General features: G+C 44.1%; 1 protein-coding gene across 4 annotated transcripts in view; it reads left to right on the top strand.

Moving 5' to 3' along the window:
• Nucleotides 1-17,103, top strand: part of piezo1 (piezo-type mechanosensitive ion channel component 1) — a 178,998-nt gene that overhangs the window by 66,928 nt on the left and 94,967 nt on the right. For all 4 annotated transcript variants that reach the window (XR_008811284.1, XM_056292214.1, XM_056292213.1 and 1 more), the window contains 4 exons: nucleotides 7,488-7,656; nucleotides 7,740-7,881; nucleotides 13,990-14,215; nucleotides 14,852-15,065. Coding sequence is in view for 3 of the 4 variants with exons in the window: in XM_056292214.1 (XP_056148189.1) it covers nucleotides 7,488-7,656; nucleotides 7,740-7,881; nucleotides 13,990-14,215; nucleotides 14,852-15,065 (751 nt within the window). In the remaining variant the exon portion in view is untranslated. The remainder of the gene's footprint in view (nucleotides 1-7,487; nucleotides 7,657-7,739; nucleotides 7,882-13,989; nucleotides 14,216-14,851; nucleotides 15,066-17,103) is intronic.

Genomic DNA, 17,103 nt, shown 5'->3' with positions numbered 1-17,103 from the left:
CCTCTATCCCGATAACTTGTCCATGAGGGAACTTGCCAAAGAAAATCAGTCTCTCAAAAGGGAGCTGCAGACCCTGAAAAGTGTCAGTGCACAAGATGTTATAGCCAAAGCAGCCATCAAATTGAGAGCAGACATTAAAAGTCAAGATGTTCCTCAAACCTGGCCACCTGAAGTCAAACCAGAAGCAGAATGTCCTACCATTCCAGAGTCGCTCATTATCTTCCTGTACTCTCTACTCACAGGCTCAAATGATCCTGATCATGCATCCCAGAGAGTGCAGTGCCTTCTGCAGTCATTTGGCCATGACATAGTATATGCAGTGACATGTGGAAATACCAAGCCTTCCAAGCACATTGTTCTGCCATTCAGTGTCAAATCGTTGACAGGAAATGTAGAGTTGATAAACATCCTCAACCGACTTGGTCACAGTGTGTCCTATTCACAGATGGAAGAGATCAACACTGCCCTGTGTCTCCAGAAACTCTCATCATCAGGGAGTGGCATTGCCCTTCCAGCTAACATCCATCCTGGCATATTCACAACTTTAGCCTGGGACAATATCGACCGTCTTGAAGAAACTGTCAGTGGTGAGGGAACATCTCACAGAGTCAATGGGATTGCTGTGCAAGCAAAGCCAGTCAACCCACTTCCTGTCCAACCCATGCCCACTGTTCCCAAAACAAAGAAGAGAAGCATTGATGGACCCCCACCAATGTTACCAACTTACAATGCTGGACAACGGGTAGGGCCACCACAAAGCAAAAAGTCAGATGCCGATACTGCAGCCAATACTAAGCTTGCCAGAGAGAAAAACCTTCTTTGGGTCCTAGCACGCATGTCACAACAAGAAGAACAGTCAGTCAGCAGCTGGACAGGCTTCAACATCCTGACTCAAGGAGAGATGACGGTCATCCCCGACAATATAGGCTATCTGCCTACCATCAATGCTCCAGCGACACAAATGTCTACTGTCAACGAGGTGCTTAACCAGTCACTGAGCATCATGCAGTGCTTAGGCCTGAGGAAGATTGTCTGTGTCTTTGACCAAGCCCTGTATGCGAAGGCTGTCGAGATCACATGGAAACACCATGACAAGTTCCATGATATCATCGTTAGGCTTGGGGTATTCCACACCATCTGCACACTGCTGGCAATAATAGGAAAGCGTTTCCAAGATGCTGGACTCAAAGACCTCTGCATTGAGTCTGGCATGATTGCAGAAGGCTCAATTGCTGGTGTTATGGATGGCCGCAAGTACAACAGGGCAGTGCGACTACACAAGCTCCTGTATGAGGCTCTCATGTGACTGACCTTGAATGGTTTCCTGTCCTGGTTGGAAGAAACTCACAGGAATGACATGGTTCACCTGAATGAGACACTGAAGACCATTGACAGCCTTGAGAAAGAAGTCTCACAACATGCTTTGAAGGAGGTCCTCGAGAACAGCTCTTGTACACGCATCATGGATCTATTTGAAGTCTACCGTGAGTTCCTTAGAGGTGGAAACGGCAGCCTCTCGAACTTCTGGATGTCCTATTTGGACATGGTTGAAATCTTGTTGGGGCTCATCCGAGCATCCAGAGAGGGAGACTGGATGCTACACTTGGCTAGCATTCGAGCAATGATCCCATGGTGCTTTGCTTATGACAGGATGAATTATGCACGCTACCTCCCCTACTACTACGCCCAGATGTCTGAGCTGCCCATCACACACCCAGATGTGTACACAGAATTCATGGAAGGAGGCTTCTCAGTCCAACTGGGCTCCACCAATCCCTTTGGCCGAATCCCCGTTGACCAAGCTATAGAAGAAACGGTGAACAAAGACACCCAAACAGCTGGAGGGACAAAGGGATTCAGCTTGAAGCCAGGAGCTGTGACCAAATATTATCTCACAGCTGAGTATAGAAGCATGTACCTCAGACAGCTGAGAGACCTGACAGGTCAAGGCAGGTGCAAATGGTCTCATCCAGATCTACAGAGTCCAAGGATCAAGAGAGATGAAGCAGATGTCCAGTCTCTCATGGACCTTATGGAAAATAACTGGCTCAATCCTATGTCCCCTGATGAGATTGATTTGGTTAGCCTCTCCACTGGCAACATGGCTCCACCTGATGTGACCATAGATCTCTTGAGAGCTCTTGAGAAAGGAGAAGAGGCCTACCAAGCATTCCAGCAAACAAGGTTAGATGCAGACCCACCACCTGTGAAATTCCACGACAAGATGACCAAGCAAAGTCTGAAAACATTCTCCAATGTCAGCACAAAACAAGCTCATGGAAAGAAAGCACAGGATGTGGTTCTGAAGGCAGATAGAAACCTTTTCAGTCACATGATCCTGGTGGCTGAAAGCAGGAAGGTGAATCTGAAGGATGTCCTTGCCTACCCATTGGGCCCACTACCATGGGCACTGGCAAATGCTGATGGGTCCTTACGAAAAACAAACAAGGCTGCACTTGCCAGAGAGCTTGAAAAGAATGTATCTCCTGCAGAAGACATCCCAATCCCATCTACTTCCATCATTGATGGGATGAGCCTGGTCCAAAAAATGAATGGCAACAACAAAACCTTTGCACAGGTGGCAGAGTCAGCCTTGACCCAGGTCCTCCATGAGGGAGCACAGAGTGGGAGGATTGATGTTGTTTTTGATGTCTATCACCAGACTTCGATCAAAGATGCTGAACGACTGAACCGGGGTGGAGACATCACTCTCCAGTACAAGAATCTTGCAGGGGGACACCACGTCCAGCAGTGGAGAAAATTTCTGTGCAGTTCCTCCAACAAGACCAGTCTCATCAAGTTTCTGGTGGAAGAGCGGAAACTCCCACGATACAGAGCTATGCTGCATGGCAAGGTGTTGTACATGACCTGTGAGGAAACCTGCTACAAGTTGACAGAAGATGGGTGTGAGGAAGCAGCAGAACTGCACTCCACACATGAAGAAGCTGACACCCGTCTGCTCCTGCATGCATTGCATGCAGCAAATGCGGGCTCAGAGTCAGTTATCATCACAGCTGAGGACACTGATGTCATGGTGCTTTGTCTTGGCTTCCAGAAGGACATCACCTGTCCCATCTACCAGAAGTGTGGGACTCAGAACCGCACACGGTTTGTCGACATCACCAAACTGGCAAGTTCACTTGGAGACAGCATCTGTGACAGCCTATTTGGCTTACATGCCTTCACAGGCTGCGACACTGTCAGTGCATTCGCTGGTCGAGGGAAGCTGAATGCCCTGAAGATAGTGAGAAAGCACACTTCCTGCCAAGAGACTTTTAGCCAACTGGGACAGACATGGAATGTGAGTGATGAGCTGTTCCAGAAAATTGAGCAGTTCACCTGTCGGATGTACACTCACCGGCCACTTTATTAGGCACACCTGTCCAACTGCTCATTAACGCAAATTTCTAATCAGCCAATCACATGGCAGCAACTCAATGCATTTAGGCATGTAGACATGGTCATGACGATCTGCTGCAGTTCAAACCGAGCATCAGAATGGGGAAGAAAGGTGATTTAAGTGACTTTGAACGTGGCATGGTTGTTGGTGCCAGACGGGCTGGTCTGAGTATTTCAGAAACTGCTGATCTACTGGGATTTTCACGCACAACCATCTCTAGGGTTTACAGAGAATGGGCCGAAAAAGAGAAAATGTCCAGTGAGCGGCAGTTCTGTGGGCTAAAATGCCTTGTTGATGCCAGAGGTCAGAGGAGAATGGCCAGACTGGTTCGAGCTGATAGAAAGGCAACAATAAATCAAATAACCACTCATTACAACCGAGGTATGCAGAAGAGCATCTCTGAACGCACAACACGTCGAACCTTGAGGCAGATGGGCTACAGCAGCAGAAGACCACACCGGGTGCCACTCCTGTCAGCTAAGAACAGGAAACTGAGGCTACAATTCGCACAGGCTCACCAAAATTGGACAATAGAAGATTGGAAAAACGTTGCCTGGTCTGATGAGTCTCGATTTCTGCTGCGACATTCGGATGGTAGGGTCAGAATTTGGCGTCAACAACATGAAAGCATGGACCCATCCTGCCTTGTATCAACGGTTCAGGCTGGTGGTGGTGGTGTAATGGTGTGGGGGATATTTTCTTGGCACACTTTGGGCCCCTTAGTACCAATTGAGCATCGTGTCAACGCCACAGCCTACCTGAGTATTGTTGCTGACCATGTCCATCCCTTTATTACCACAGTGTTCCCATCTTCTGATGGCTACTTCCAGCAGGATAACGCGCCATGTCATAAAGTTCGAATCATCTCACACTGGTTTCTTGAACATGACAATGAGTTCACTGTACTCAAATGGCCTCCACAGTCACCAGATCTCAATCCAATAGAGCACCTTTGGGATGTGGCGAACCCGTGGCTCTCACTTGGCATGGATGTGCAGCCGACAAATCTGCAGCAACTGCGTGATGCTATCATGTCAATATGGACCAAACTCTCTGAGGAATGTTTCCAGTACCTTGTTGAATCTATGCCACGAAGGATTAAGGCAGTTCTGAAGGCAAAAGGGAGTCCAACCCGGTACTAGCAAGGTGTACCTAATAAAGTGGCCAGTGAGTGTATGTTGCTAATAGCAGCACTGCTGAGGTGAACAAACTGCGTTACCAGCTCTTCTGCACCAAAAGGGGAGAGGTTGAGTCCAGCCAGCTGCCACCATGTAGAGACTGTCTCTTTATGCATGTTCAACGAGCCAACTATCAGGCAGCAATATGGAAGTGCTGTCTGCAGGCTAACCCTGTGGTGCCAAGCCTTACTGAGTATGGATGGACAGATGATGAAGGCAAGCTGGCCATTTACTGGATGCGCTCCCCACCTGCACCAGATGTGGTCTTGGAAATGCTAACATGCAAGTGTGTGCATTCATGCAAAATGCCAAGCTGCATGTGCCTGTCAAATGGACTTCCATGCACAGACATGTGCAGGTGACAGACCTGCAGTAACCAAAAACAGCAGGATGGTCCAGAACTGGACTTTGAACTTGGGGAGTCAGATGATGAGAGAAACGAGCAGTTTGATGAATGACAGTGTGATGATTCTGATGGTATTACTGTGGTAGTAGTCTATTGATGCACAGGATGTTGATTCTGGACTTGGTTACCCAGAGCTTGATAACAATAATGTAACCATATTCACATATACCCATTACCCTACCCATTACCATTACATATACCCACTAATGATATGGGATTACATGTATCATTGACTAAGTATATGTAAATGTCAATGTTGTTTAAAATATTAAAATAGTTCATTACCTCACTATGGTATTCCTTTTTATCATGTATTTTGATTGTGTATTTAAACAAATGTATAGAGACCAGTTTGTGACCTAACTGGCTTTGGTCTAGTTCTCATTTAAGGCTCACAATCACCTCACACAATGAAATAGTATGGGTATATTATACATTTCCTGAATCTTTACAGTCCTGTGAGTATTCCAGTTTTTGTGTTTTGTGTCCCTGATATTCCTAGATGCCACAGGGCTAAAAGAAAGTATATAGTTTAGGCGAACATTGCAGAAAGATGTGTGTTATTGACGGGTTGAAGAGCTCAAGTGACCTCTATATTTGTGAGAAATATCCACAACAGGGCTTGAATGAAAGCTAAGAAGGTCCCCTTTAAAATGATACCAAAGACAATATTATAGAACATTGAAAAATGTCCTGACCATGAGGCTAAACCAGGATATGCACCAGCGTCTAAAATGCAATTTAGTTTAGCGGGTGGTTAACTTCATGAGCTGATAACTGTGATACAGCTGCCACTCAGGAATGGTTATCATACCAAAATATCATCTACAGACATGGATCCTTTCAAAAATTATAAGTAAGTTTTGCCACCTTGAGTGTACCGAAATATCGTCTGGCCCATGGACTATATGTAAACAAATCGTGGTGGAGTTGCCAGATTTAGCTGTAGAAAGTCATTCTGTGACTGCCAGGTTTCCATGAAGACTGTTGACACTGTTGTGTCATCCAACATGGTAATACTGAACAACATGTCAGTACATATCCAACATGTGATTAAAGTTGGATCATGTTTAGCTTTGTATTTTAGCAGCTGTCACTTTCTCTTCTATGTATGATATGAAAGAGTTCTTCTCCTTCTCTTTCGTCTTCTCTTTCTTCTCCTTTTCATCATTTTCTTTTTCTTCTCCTTCCTCTTCCTCTTCTTGTGTGGCAGACTCGGTGCATCCCGTGTGTGGGCTCCATTACATGGGAATACCTGATGACCAATGAAAAGTAGCTTGTAGAGGAGCAGTTCAAGAGCGCTAACACAATGAATGGCCGCTTCTCTGAAAATGCCAGCAGGAAAAAGCATCAAATGTGACATTTGTTTAGTATGAAAAAGTTACAGATACATAACTACATGAGATAATTGAGTTTTCCAGTGTTCAGCTTGTGAAACTCAAGTTATAAATACTCATGTCTCTTTACTGAGTCCATTCGACTGAAGTCGGCGCTGTGGTTCATGTTAGTCTAAATCCAATGTAATCTAGCTGTCATCTAAACCCATAGCTGGGTAATTTCAACCCTGTGAAGAATTCTCATGGTCCCCTTTAACTCCTCATCACCCATCTGTCTGTCTTCCCCAGACATCCCTCCATCATCCTGCTGACATTTAAACTGTTTTTACTCTGTACATGTTGTGTCTTCTCTGACTTTCCCCCCCTTCCGTCGTGTCAAATCTTCTTTTCAGCATAGAGGAAATTTGTCCAATGCTTGTTATGGGAAAACGACACATAATTATTTCAGGGATGTTGTTTCCCTTATGGGAGTACTCAGTAACACAGTGTCTGTGTCCATCCCTAAAATGACTCGAGTCTATTTCAGACCAGGTTTATACCACACAGCGTCGGCTGATCCGTCCGTTTCCTGACCAAGCTACAGCCATCACGTCTAATTATGAAGCCGATATGGAAATGTCTTCTGGCTCCAAAAAGACTCCGGTTGTGTGGAAGTCAATGGGATAAACTTAAACTTCTCTGTAGAAATACAAAGTCAATCCATTTTGTAAACAAGAAGTTTGGGTCTCGATAGCCAATGTCACTTCTCCTAACGTGTGCCTTGGTGGGGATTTAGAAGCTTATTGTTCCATTCAGAGGATATAAAGGCTCAAACATGGGAATGTTTGGGGATGTGGTTGTCTTGATTGACAGGTCTCTCTCTGGAGTGATTGACAGGTCACTAATGTGTCAAAACCATAGACCCACCTCAGCTCTGTCATTTGTGTAAGACAACACGTATGATTTAAGAGACTTTGCTGGAACCACAAACTGAGTTAGAGAAGCTAGGAGCTAGAGATAAGTATTAAAAACTTTACTTTGAAATTTGGAAGTCAATGAGTCTCAGCTGGTTAAAATAAGCAGATTGTGAATCGGTAGTTTAGTAAAAACAGGATGAACTGAATTTGTCAAAGAAATTAACTTACAACAGTTTAAATTGAATGATTCTTCCCTCGTCTCTCTCTCAGGTCACACAGGTCGGTTTATCAGAGCACTATTCTGCACCAGTCTGCTGTTTGTGTTGGCTCATATCTGCTTCAAGACTGTCCTTTACACATACCCACCTCTGGACGCCGTGCTCGCAGACAACTGTTCACAGTGGGACATACTAATAACCAGGCATATAGGCCTGTCCAGGTATGTAGAGGTGTGTGTGTGTGTGTGTGTGTGTGTGTGTGTGTGTGTGTGTGTGTGACTGACTCTGTGTGTGTGTTCCTCAGGCTTTCGCTGGATGATCTGTGGAGTGTGCTGCGTTTCTTCTGTCCGGATGTCGGAGTGTGTTTGGTTGCTTTGGTCCTTATGATCCTGTGCAGCCGACTGATGAAGAACAGCGAGATGGTGGCTTGTGCTAACATCACCTCAGTAAGTTCCTGTTTGCGCGCGCGTGTGTGTGTGTGTGTGTGTGTGTGTGTGTGTGTGTGTGTGTGTGTGTGTGTGTGTGTGTGTGTGTGTGTGTGTGTGTTACTGAAATAAAGAGAAATTTTAAAGCGGTTAAAGAGGATTGCAGCGGCCACTATTCATGTGGGATAAAACTGAAGGGGACACATGAAACTAAAGGCATCATTATAATGATGTTATCTATCTATCTATCTATCTATCTATCTATCTATCTATCTATCTATCTATCTATCTATCTATCTATCTATCTATCTATCTATCTATCTATCTATCTATCTATCTATCTATCTATCTATCTATCTATCTATCTATCTATCTATCTATCTATCTATCTATCTATCTATCTCTGTCTGTCTGTCTGTCTGTCTGTCTCTAGCAGAAAGTCTTAGAAAAGGCAGAAGAAAGACAGAGTCTGTCTCAACAGTGGATGAAGGTGTAGAGAATGAGGGATGGGTAGCAGGGAGAGGCTAATCCTCCCTTCCATGACTGTAAATATTGACAGAATGACGACTGTGTCCAGAAATGCCCCTTCATCCTTCAGCTTTTACCCAAATCAAATAATAACCCAAACTGGACTGGAATCAAAGTGAAGCCAAACAAATGAGGAAGGGGTTTGCATAGATGAGGAATCAGTTCCAGCAGCTCTAGAAAAGCCTGTCAAAAGTTTACAGAAGTGGATTTATGGCCTTCAGATGGTAAGGAGGAGATTGAGGATCTATGAAATCAAAGTCGCCAGACATCTGCAGATTAGCATTTGGTTTTAGATAACATGGCCTTTGACAGTGTTTTTAGTAGCACAACACTGTAGTGAAATACAGCATATCAGATCAGTAAATCCAACACTAACACTACCATCAACACAGTTACAGTTATGGAAATATCCAATGTTTATATACAAATAAAAATGGATGCAAAGCCGTAAAAATCACAGTGGAAACATACTGCAACCGCGTTTTGCATTAGTTAACATTTAGTTTCAAAACAGGTCTTCAAGTGAACAGAGGCGTTTTCAAACATGGAGTTATCGTTTTTCCACATGACGGCAAAGGATTTGCAACAGACCAATCGCCCCCTCTAGTGGTGAACAGAGATAATACCCGTTAGAACACAATGAACCATAACGCCACCAAATGAGACATGAGACCTCTGTGACCAATTTGATCACTGGTTGGCTTGGTATGGTCCGCTCTCTCTCGCTCTCTCGCCCTCTCTGTGTCCCCCCCCCCCCCATGACTGTATATCTGTTAGGAAAGGGCTGTTAAGAAAGAGCTGTTTCCTGCAGTCTTATTGCCACGGCAACCATCCAAATAATCAACACAGACAGAAATGTGGGTCATAGGAGAGGAGGGATTACTTCCTATATTAACGTATGTGTGTGTGTGCGTGTGTTTGTGTGTGTGTGTGTGTGTGTGTGTGTGTGTGTGTGTGTGTGTGTGTGAGAGAGAGAGAGAGAGAGAGAGAGAGAGAGAGAGAGAGAGAGAGAGAGAGAGAGAGAGAGAGAGAGAGAGAGTCTTGTCGTTGTGTTGTACTGCTGTGGGAAATGATGTTTAATTTCATTTCATGTGCACAAGTGCATGAAATGAAACGACAAAGTGTTTCCGATTCTGATTCTGAGAGAGAGAGAGAGAGGTGAGGGCTTCCAATGAGGTCAATTTGACTTGTGTGAGCTTTTACCAATTGGCTGTGACAAAGCATGTCCTTCATAATGCACTTTTGACTTGTACTGAACTATCTTCTCATGTTCATCTAAGTCTGAGACCTTTAGCCCTGTTTTGAAATGATAATTCATGTCCACGTCAGATGACGTTAATTGGACAAGTTCAGTCATGTCAGATGAAGTTGAGTTGTTTCAACTTGTCGATGTCCTGTCATAGACGAAAGTTGTGTGTTTCTCTGTCATCACCAGGCTATTAAACCAGCCGGAGTGTGTGTCTGCTCTGCTGTGACACATAGCATCAATCCTAAGCAAACAGACCATCCTGTGTGGTCTGTGTGTGTTTTTATGTGTGTCTGCATTGCACTTAGTCCATCTATATTTACTGATCTAACCATAAAGACTTGCAGCTGGGAGGAGTTTGCATGTGAGTCACACATAAAAAAAGAGCAACAGGTGAAGAGAGCCACGGCTCTCCGTCATGCATCCTGTTCTTGGTACATATGTAACCCACAACTTTTTCAAACTACAGATATCATACTTAATCCTTTTCCGACTGGCATTGTTGTAGCAACAGCCATTCATTGTATTAGCAATCTGTAATTGCTCCTTTATATGCCATTTTCCATTGGTGCTGGAGGGGTCTGCTATTCCTGCCAAGAGTTCAAATGTAATGGAGCCCACACAGGAAATGTGTTGAGTCTGCTGCAAAGGAAAAGCAGAAGAAGAAGGTACTTAAATGTCGAATGCAGAACAGCAAATGATAAGTGCTAAAATACAAGCTAAACATTATCCGGCATTTAACAAGGTTTAATTAAATGTTTGGTACAGATATATGTTGGTCAATATGACTGTGTCAGATGAGATTGTGAACACTACCACTGGATTATCTTGCCAGTGTTACACCAAAATCTGTGATCGTGGAAAAAGTGTGACCTGCATGTGAAGGCGTTCAGGATCCCGTTCATTCCAAAGGGAACTCTGGGATTCATGGTATGAAAACAAACTACTGGGCCCGTCACATTGATGCAAATCCACATAACCACATTAAGAATAATGCTGCTGTGTCCAGACAAACTCTCCGAGTCGGGTAAAGTAGGAGTTAACAGTTTTACAGCTGGCTGTAAAGCAACACAGCAGTGTGAAATATATAATCAAGTTTTTTATATCAACTCAGTTCCCGGCAGAGCTGCTCGTGTCATTTAGTCTGTGTCATAAGCTGATTTTCAGCTTATTGATAAAAATCATTGATCCATCTGTGAAAATGATGATGTCATATTAAGTGATACGGTGCTTTAAAAAGCAGTGTTATGAGGTCGGGGTGTGCATCACTGGGCTCCTGATGTGATAGCTGAGAATGTTCAGTATGCTGGTAGGTTTGTTTAAGTTTACTTGGTAGAAGGATGGACAAATGATGGGCATGAGAACTAGGGAATGAGATGATGGGAATGAGAACATTCACAGACACGATGGGCATGAGGTTTCAGGCGTACTGTCGGTCTCTTATTCTTCAGTCTTTACCCCACTGGTGTTGTGTTACTGGGGTGTGATGGTACTCTCATCAGCTCTCCCCGGTTGTTTTAATGACTACATTTTATGACAAATCGTATTTGTCAGTACTTTGAAAGCCTTTCAAGCCCAGACTTTGTCTTTTGGAATTAAAATTCCTCCTGTTCTCCATTGTGAGATCAGGATTATTTGCTTCACTTAACCCACTTTCACAAGCTTCAGTAAAAACTTGCAGACATCTGGCGTGCTCTTGTGTGTGCCTGGAAACTTCACGGATCAGAGCGTGTTGACAGCCGTGCATTTCTGTCTGAATTTAGTGCGTCTTGCTGTTTGGGTGGGACAAAATACATTTGGTATTCTGACTTTTCATTGTTGGAGCCCAACTTGCCAACCTAGTATTTCCAGATCATGTCTAGTCTTTTATAGTCTAGTAAGAAATACGTTAAACCAAAATGATTTTGCCTTTTTGACCGAACATTGCCATCAAATCAGTGTACATGAGCAGCATGCTGAGACACTAGTCCACCAGGGCTGGAAGATGAAGCCACTGCAGAGCTGTCTCAACTTGCAGTTCCACCAAGGTGGCTGGCTCCAAAAGTTCTCAACTTCTACCTTCAAATACAAAGTCAGTAATTTTGTTTCTGCAGGTAGTTTGGGTCTCAATCGGTAATTTCGACTCTGGCACACAGTGTGAGGCTGGTTATTTGGAACATTTTTGTTTCGTTAAGAAGACATTAAGAATGAAAAAACAGCATGTTGGGGAAGTGTCTGCCTTGATTGACAGGTCTGTTAAGCTGTCAGCCAGCGAGGCCCCACCCCTGCTCCACCCCATTGCCCAAATTTGGATTTTCTGGTTCCAGCGACTGACAAGATGGCAAGCATGGCAAACTTAAGGTTTCTAAATGCCCCTTAGAAACCAAGGGGTGACGTCACAGACGCTGCGGCCATCTTTTTTTATACTGTCTATCTTTCCAACCTCATCCTGTACTTGTACTGATCACCAGCTTAGTTAAAGTAGCCTGCTTATTTCCTTGCAGTATATAAATATGCTCATAAGTCATGAGCACTTAACAGTTCTGTCCTTTGGATAGAATTTGCTTGTAAAAGCTAACACATGCGTGCAGTGGTTAGCATGGTTGCCTCAGCGAGAAGGTCCTGGATTTGAGCCCTGGGGGAGTCCAACTTTGGGGGCCGTCCCGGTTCGTCCTCTGTGTGGAGTTTGTATGTTCTCTCCGTGTCTGCGTGGGTTTCCTCCGGGTGCTCCGGTTTCCTCCCACAGTCCAAAGACATGAAGGTCAGGTAAATCAGCCATACTACATTGTCCCTAGGTGTGTGTGTGTGTGTGTGTGTGTGTGTGTGTGTGTGTGTGTGTGTCTGTGTGTGTGTGTGTGTGTCTGTGTGGGCCTTGTGATGGACTGGTGGCCTGTCTTGGGTGTCTCCCTGCCTGCTGCCCAGTGACTGCTGGGATAGGCTCCTGCATCCCCACGACCCTGGGCTGGCTAAGCTATTTGGATAATGAATGGATGGATGGATCCTATACTTGGTAAATAGACAGAAATGCAACATGCATGAAGTTAGTTGTTTCTTATTTGTATTTTTGGGAAAAGCATTATGAAAACTTGAATCTTTTAGCAGAACAAAAAGTGCATGCCCATGGTCCTGGTAAAATGGAGGAGCCGTTTAACATTGAAAAAAAATATTTCATGGAGCATCAAGCAAATGATCCTATTAAGAAACAAGGCAAGGTTAGCAAATATTAGACCTGTAAATCCTGGTAGTTAGCATTATTATACACAGTATTTATTAGTGTTGCACCAATAACACTTTTTCACTGCAGATACCGACTGAGTACGCATCTTTAATTATGAGGACATTACTTTGCTTACTTGATTTTGGATTTGCTAAGTAGATGTTTAGACACACAGGTGTCTCACATGGGCCCAGCATGCTGTATAAATAAATGTTTTAAATCTACCTAGGAACTAGATGTGGATGCTTTCATGTTCAATAGAACATCTGATGGGAACGACCACATCATTAGCTGTGATACCGTTCAGTTCTCCCAAAATGATATTTAGGTTTTGTATTTCTTATAAGCATTTGGAATAAATATGGGGTGTCTTGGTAGCATAGCGGACTATTCCATTGCCTACCAACACGGGGATCGCCGGTTCGAATCCCTGTGTTACCTCCGGCTTGGTCGGGCGTCCCTACAGACACAATTGGCCATGTCTGCGGGTAGGAAGCCGGATGTGGGTATGTGTTCTGGTCGCTGCACTAGCACCTCCTCTGGTCGGTCAGGGCACCTGTTCGTGAGGGGAAGGGGAACTGGGGGGAATAGTGTGATCCTCCCACGCGCTATGTTCCCCTGGCGAAACTCCTCACTGTCAGGTGAAAAGAAGCTGCTGGTAACTCCACTCGTATCGAAGGAGGCATGTGGTAGTCTGCAGCCCTCCCTGGATCGGCAGAGGGGGTGGAGCAGTGACTGGGACGGCTTGGAAGAGTAGGGTAGTTGGCCAAGTACAACTGGGGAGAAAAAGGGGGGAAAATACAGCAAAAAAAAAAAGAAAGAAAGTAGTTGAACACCCTGAGCCCATTTTCATCAAATGGTGTCGTGTACTGAAGTGTTGAGATGTTATGTGGGCGTGAGCTGAATTAACTTCTAACTAACCTTAACCCTAACTAACCATTAACCTCTGTGTAATTGATATTCCAAAATCAGACCTTGAAGTTTAACGGACACCTGCTGTTTCTGTACAGATGCTGAAGGAGACCTTCCATGTCAATATATCAGCACTTTGTCAGTTGTGTCAATCAATATAAGACGCCAAAGGATGAGAATGTGGTGAGTCAGCAGCCTTCTGCATCTTTTATCTCTCTGTCTCACTCCGTCTCTTTCTGAACCTCAGCTTGAAGAACAGCCGCCAGAAAGACCAGAGGGTGATGAGGAGGAAGAGGAAGAGGAGATGGATGAGGATGAAGATGAGGATGAGAGATCGTCCCCCAATGACCCAGATGAAGAGCTCTCCACCACAGCCAGAGCGAAGCAGCTGGCTGAGCATCTGAGAGCCAGAGCCCCGAAATGTCTCAGGGACCTGGGGAGGATCCTGGCCATCAGCCTGCTGGCTTTGGCTGGTAGGACAGGTTTTAACAAAAATGTGTCCTTTATAATACACAGGAGGACATTCTTCACTGTGAAATATGACTGTTACGTTTATGGGACCATGCATGAGTCACTTAACAGAGTACATCTGTGCTTCCACGTCGTCAAAGTCCCAACATCACACACACACAATATGTTTATTTAATAGAAAAGATTTCTACACTATTGTAGGTTGATCGTCAGGTGAAAAAAAGCACAGAGTCATGGATGTGAATCACAGCTGTTGTTTGACTTTGTTGTGAACAGAACAATACAGGGTCATTGTCTTAAGTTTGTAATATGAAGTAGGTCTGGTATTGACTGCACATTTTCAACTGAGTATCTGACATTACATATTATTTACATCATATTCTGACTGGATGCTTAACTTTGACATTGTAAAACAGACACTTTAGCAGCAAGTTAGCAGAGCTAACGTTAGCTTGTCTAAATCATATTTTTAGCTAACCGACAACCCAGAAAAGCAAGCTGGGACATCACAAACACTTAAAACTTTTATCTAAAGATTGATTTATTTGAGCAGCTTGAAGGTGATAGAAGACATCTTACTTACAACTGTGTCAATGGTGTTTCTGTGCCCTTTATTTATTTATTTATTTTAATTCCAGGCATCACATTGCCCTCAGCCTTCTCAGCCGTCTATTTCCTCCTTTTCATCTGTGTGTGCACATGGTGGGCATGTCACCTTCCCATCAGCCATATTGGTTTCAATGCGCTGTGTGTGATGGTGGGCTTCTTCACCGCCGGTCACCTGGTGTGTTTGTACCTGTACCAGAGTCTGCTGGTCCAGTCTCTGTTCCCACCACACAGTCTGTGGGCCAGGTAAGGGCAACACACACACACACACCCACACACACACACACACACACACACACACACACACACACACACACACATCGGTCTTCCAGTAGAACGGTGTTGTGATATAGTTGGATGTAGGAGACACAGAAAAACAGACCTGTTGACACTGATTTTCTGGGACTACAAACAAGATGTAGCAGCCATTGTGGCTGGTGTGTCATCAGCTCAGCAGTAAACAGTTCCTGCCCTTGTAAAAACGGATCCTGGGACCAAAGCTAACACAGACAGTCTAATGTATTACAAGCTACATCAGACTATATGAGAACACTGTTGTACAGTCATACTGATTGTCATGGACACATCAACATCACGTTTCAGTCTTTTTTTCCAACACGTTCGTGTTTTTTGCTGCACCAGTTTGTCCTACCCGGTCAAAACATTTCACCAGTGGTATACGGAGACTGGAGAGTGTCTCCAACCATGATAAAGATGACTGGTAGGATTATGGAGCCTGGCTCAATCATACACATTGAGAACATAAACATTTACTGATGGAGAAAATCCTGGATTGCATCATTGTGGAAGAGCTGATTTGAAAACGAGATTAAAGAAAGCGACTGTCGTGAGAGTTCTTCTGTTAATTGGAGGAAAGAAATGGAGAGATCAGTGAAGAGATGTGTGGAATCTCCCTTGAGGTGTTGTGGAGGTTTTGGTTCAGCAGTTGAGTTATTTATATGCTGTGAGGAACGAGAGATGGAGAATCAGGTGGTAATACAGCATTCCTCTGTGACGTGAGGCATTTCTCTCTCTCGCTCACTCTCTCTCTGTCTCTCTCACGTTCACTCACATCTCATCAGCAGTTGTGCTGACAGTTCTTAGAATGAATGTTACCAAGCCAGCTGTCAAGCAAACCCTCCTGTCAGAACAGCATGTGTCTCTGTGTGTTTAACATGGGAGGTAATGTTTGATTACATGAAGTGTGTTGACCTGCATATTTGTGTGTGTGTGTGTGTGTGTGTGTGTGTGTGTGTGTGTGTGTGTGTGTGTGTGTGTGTGTGTGTGTGTGGTTTTGGAAGTTTTGGTTTTGGAAAATTCTCAGTTATCAAGTCCATTTTATTTGTATAGCTCAATATCACAAATTGATTACAAATTTGCTTCAGGGAGCTTTACAGCAATACAACATCCTGCCCTTAGACCTTCACATTGGATAAGGAACAACTCCGTAAAAAAAAAAACTTTAACAGGAAGAAAAAATAGGAAGAAACCTCAGGGAGAGCAACAGAAAAGGCATCTCTCTCCCAAGATGGACAGGTGTGCAATGGATGTTGTGTTTACACAATTTACAGAATACAACATTGAAAGAGGATAACAGAATTATAATGGAATTATAAGCTATATGAAGAATATGATGAGAAGGATGCCAAGCAGTGTCCAGACACCACTGGAAAAGCCCAGGACCTGAGCCACGTGACCACCGTCACCATGTAGGCAAAAAAAGAAAAAAAGAACATTAGTCACATGTCTGAGTGAGAGAAGGATATACCATTGAAACAGCATAACAAAATTATATGGATTTATAAGATATATAAAAAGAAAATGTGATGAGGGGGATGCCAAGCAGTGTCCAGGTGGCGACCACTATCACCATGGAGACCTGGGAGGGGGACAGACTGTACGTGCACACAAGGGAGTCTCACGTCACACCATTCACACACACAGAAGAAGAGAAAGGATAAGACATTATTCAGAGAGAGAGAGAGAAAAAAGACACGAGAGAGAAGAAAACAGTTTCCAATAGTCAATAATCTATGCCCACTATAATCTCGTTGGCAGAACAAAGTTTGGTAAATTAACCGAGACAGAAACCATAAGGCAATTCAGTACAGGTCCTGAAGTACTCAACTTAAAGGCAGCTAACTGTAGGCTAAGGCAAAAAGATGAGTTTTCATTTTGGATTTAAAGGACTCAACAGACTCTGACTGTCTGACGGCAGCAGGCAGGTTATTCCACAAGAATGAGACCCGATAGGAAAATGCCCTGCCACCAGCTGACTTCTATT

This window comes from Lampris incognitus, chromosome 13 (genome assembly GCF_029633865.1).
Source record: "Lampris incognitus isolate fLamInc1 chromosome 13, fLamInc1.hap2, whole genome shotgun sequence".
NCBI lineage: Eukaryota > Metazoa > Chordata > Actinopteri > Lampriformes > Lampridae > Lampris > Lampris incognitus.
Note: the sequence above shows the minus strand (reverse complement) of the source record. Positions and strands in the feature narration are given on the sequence as shown.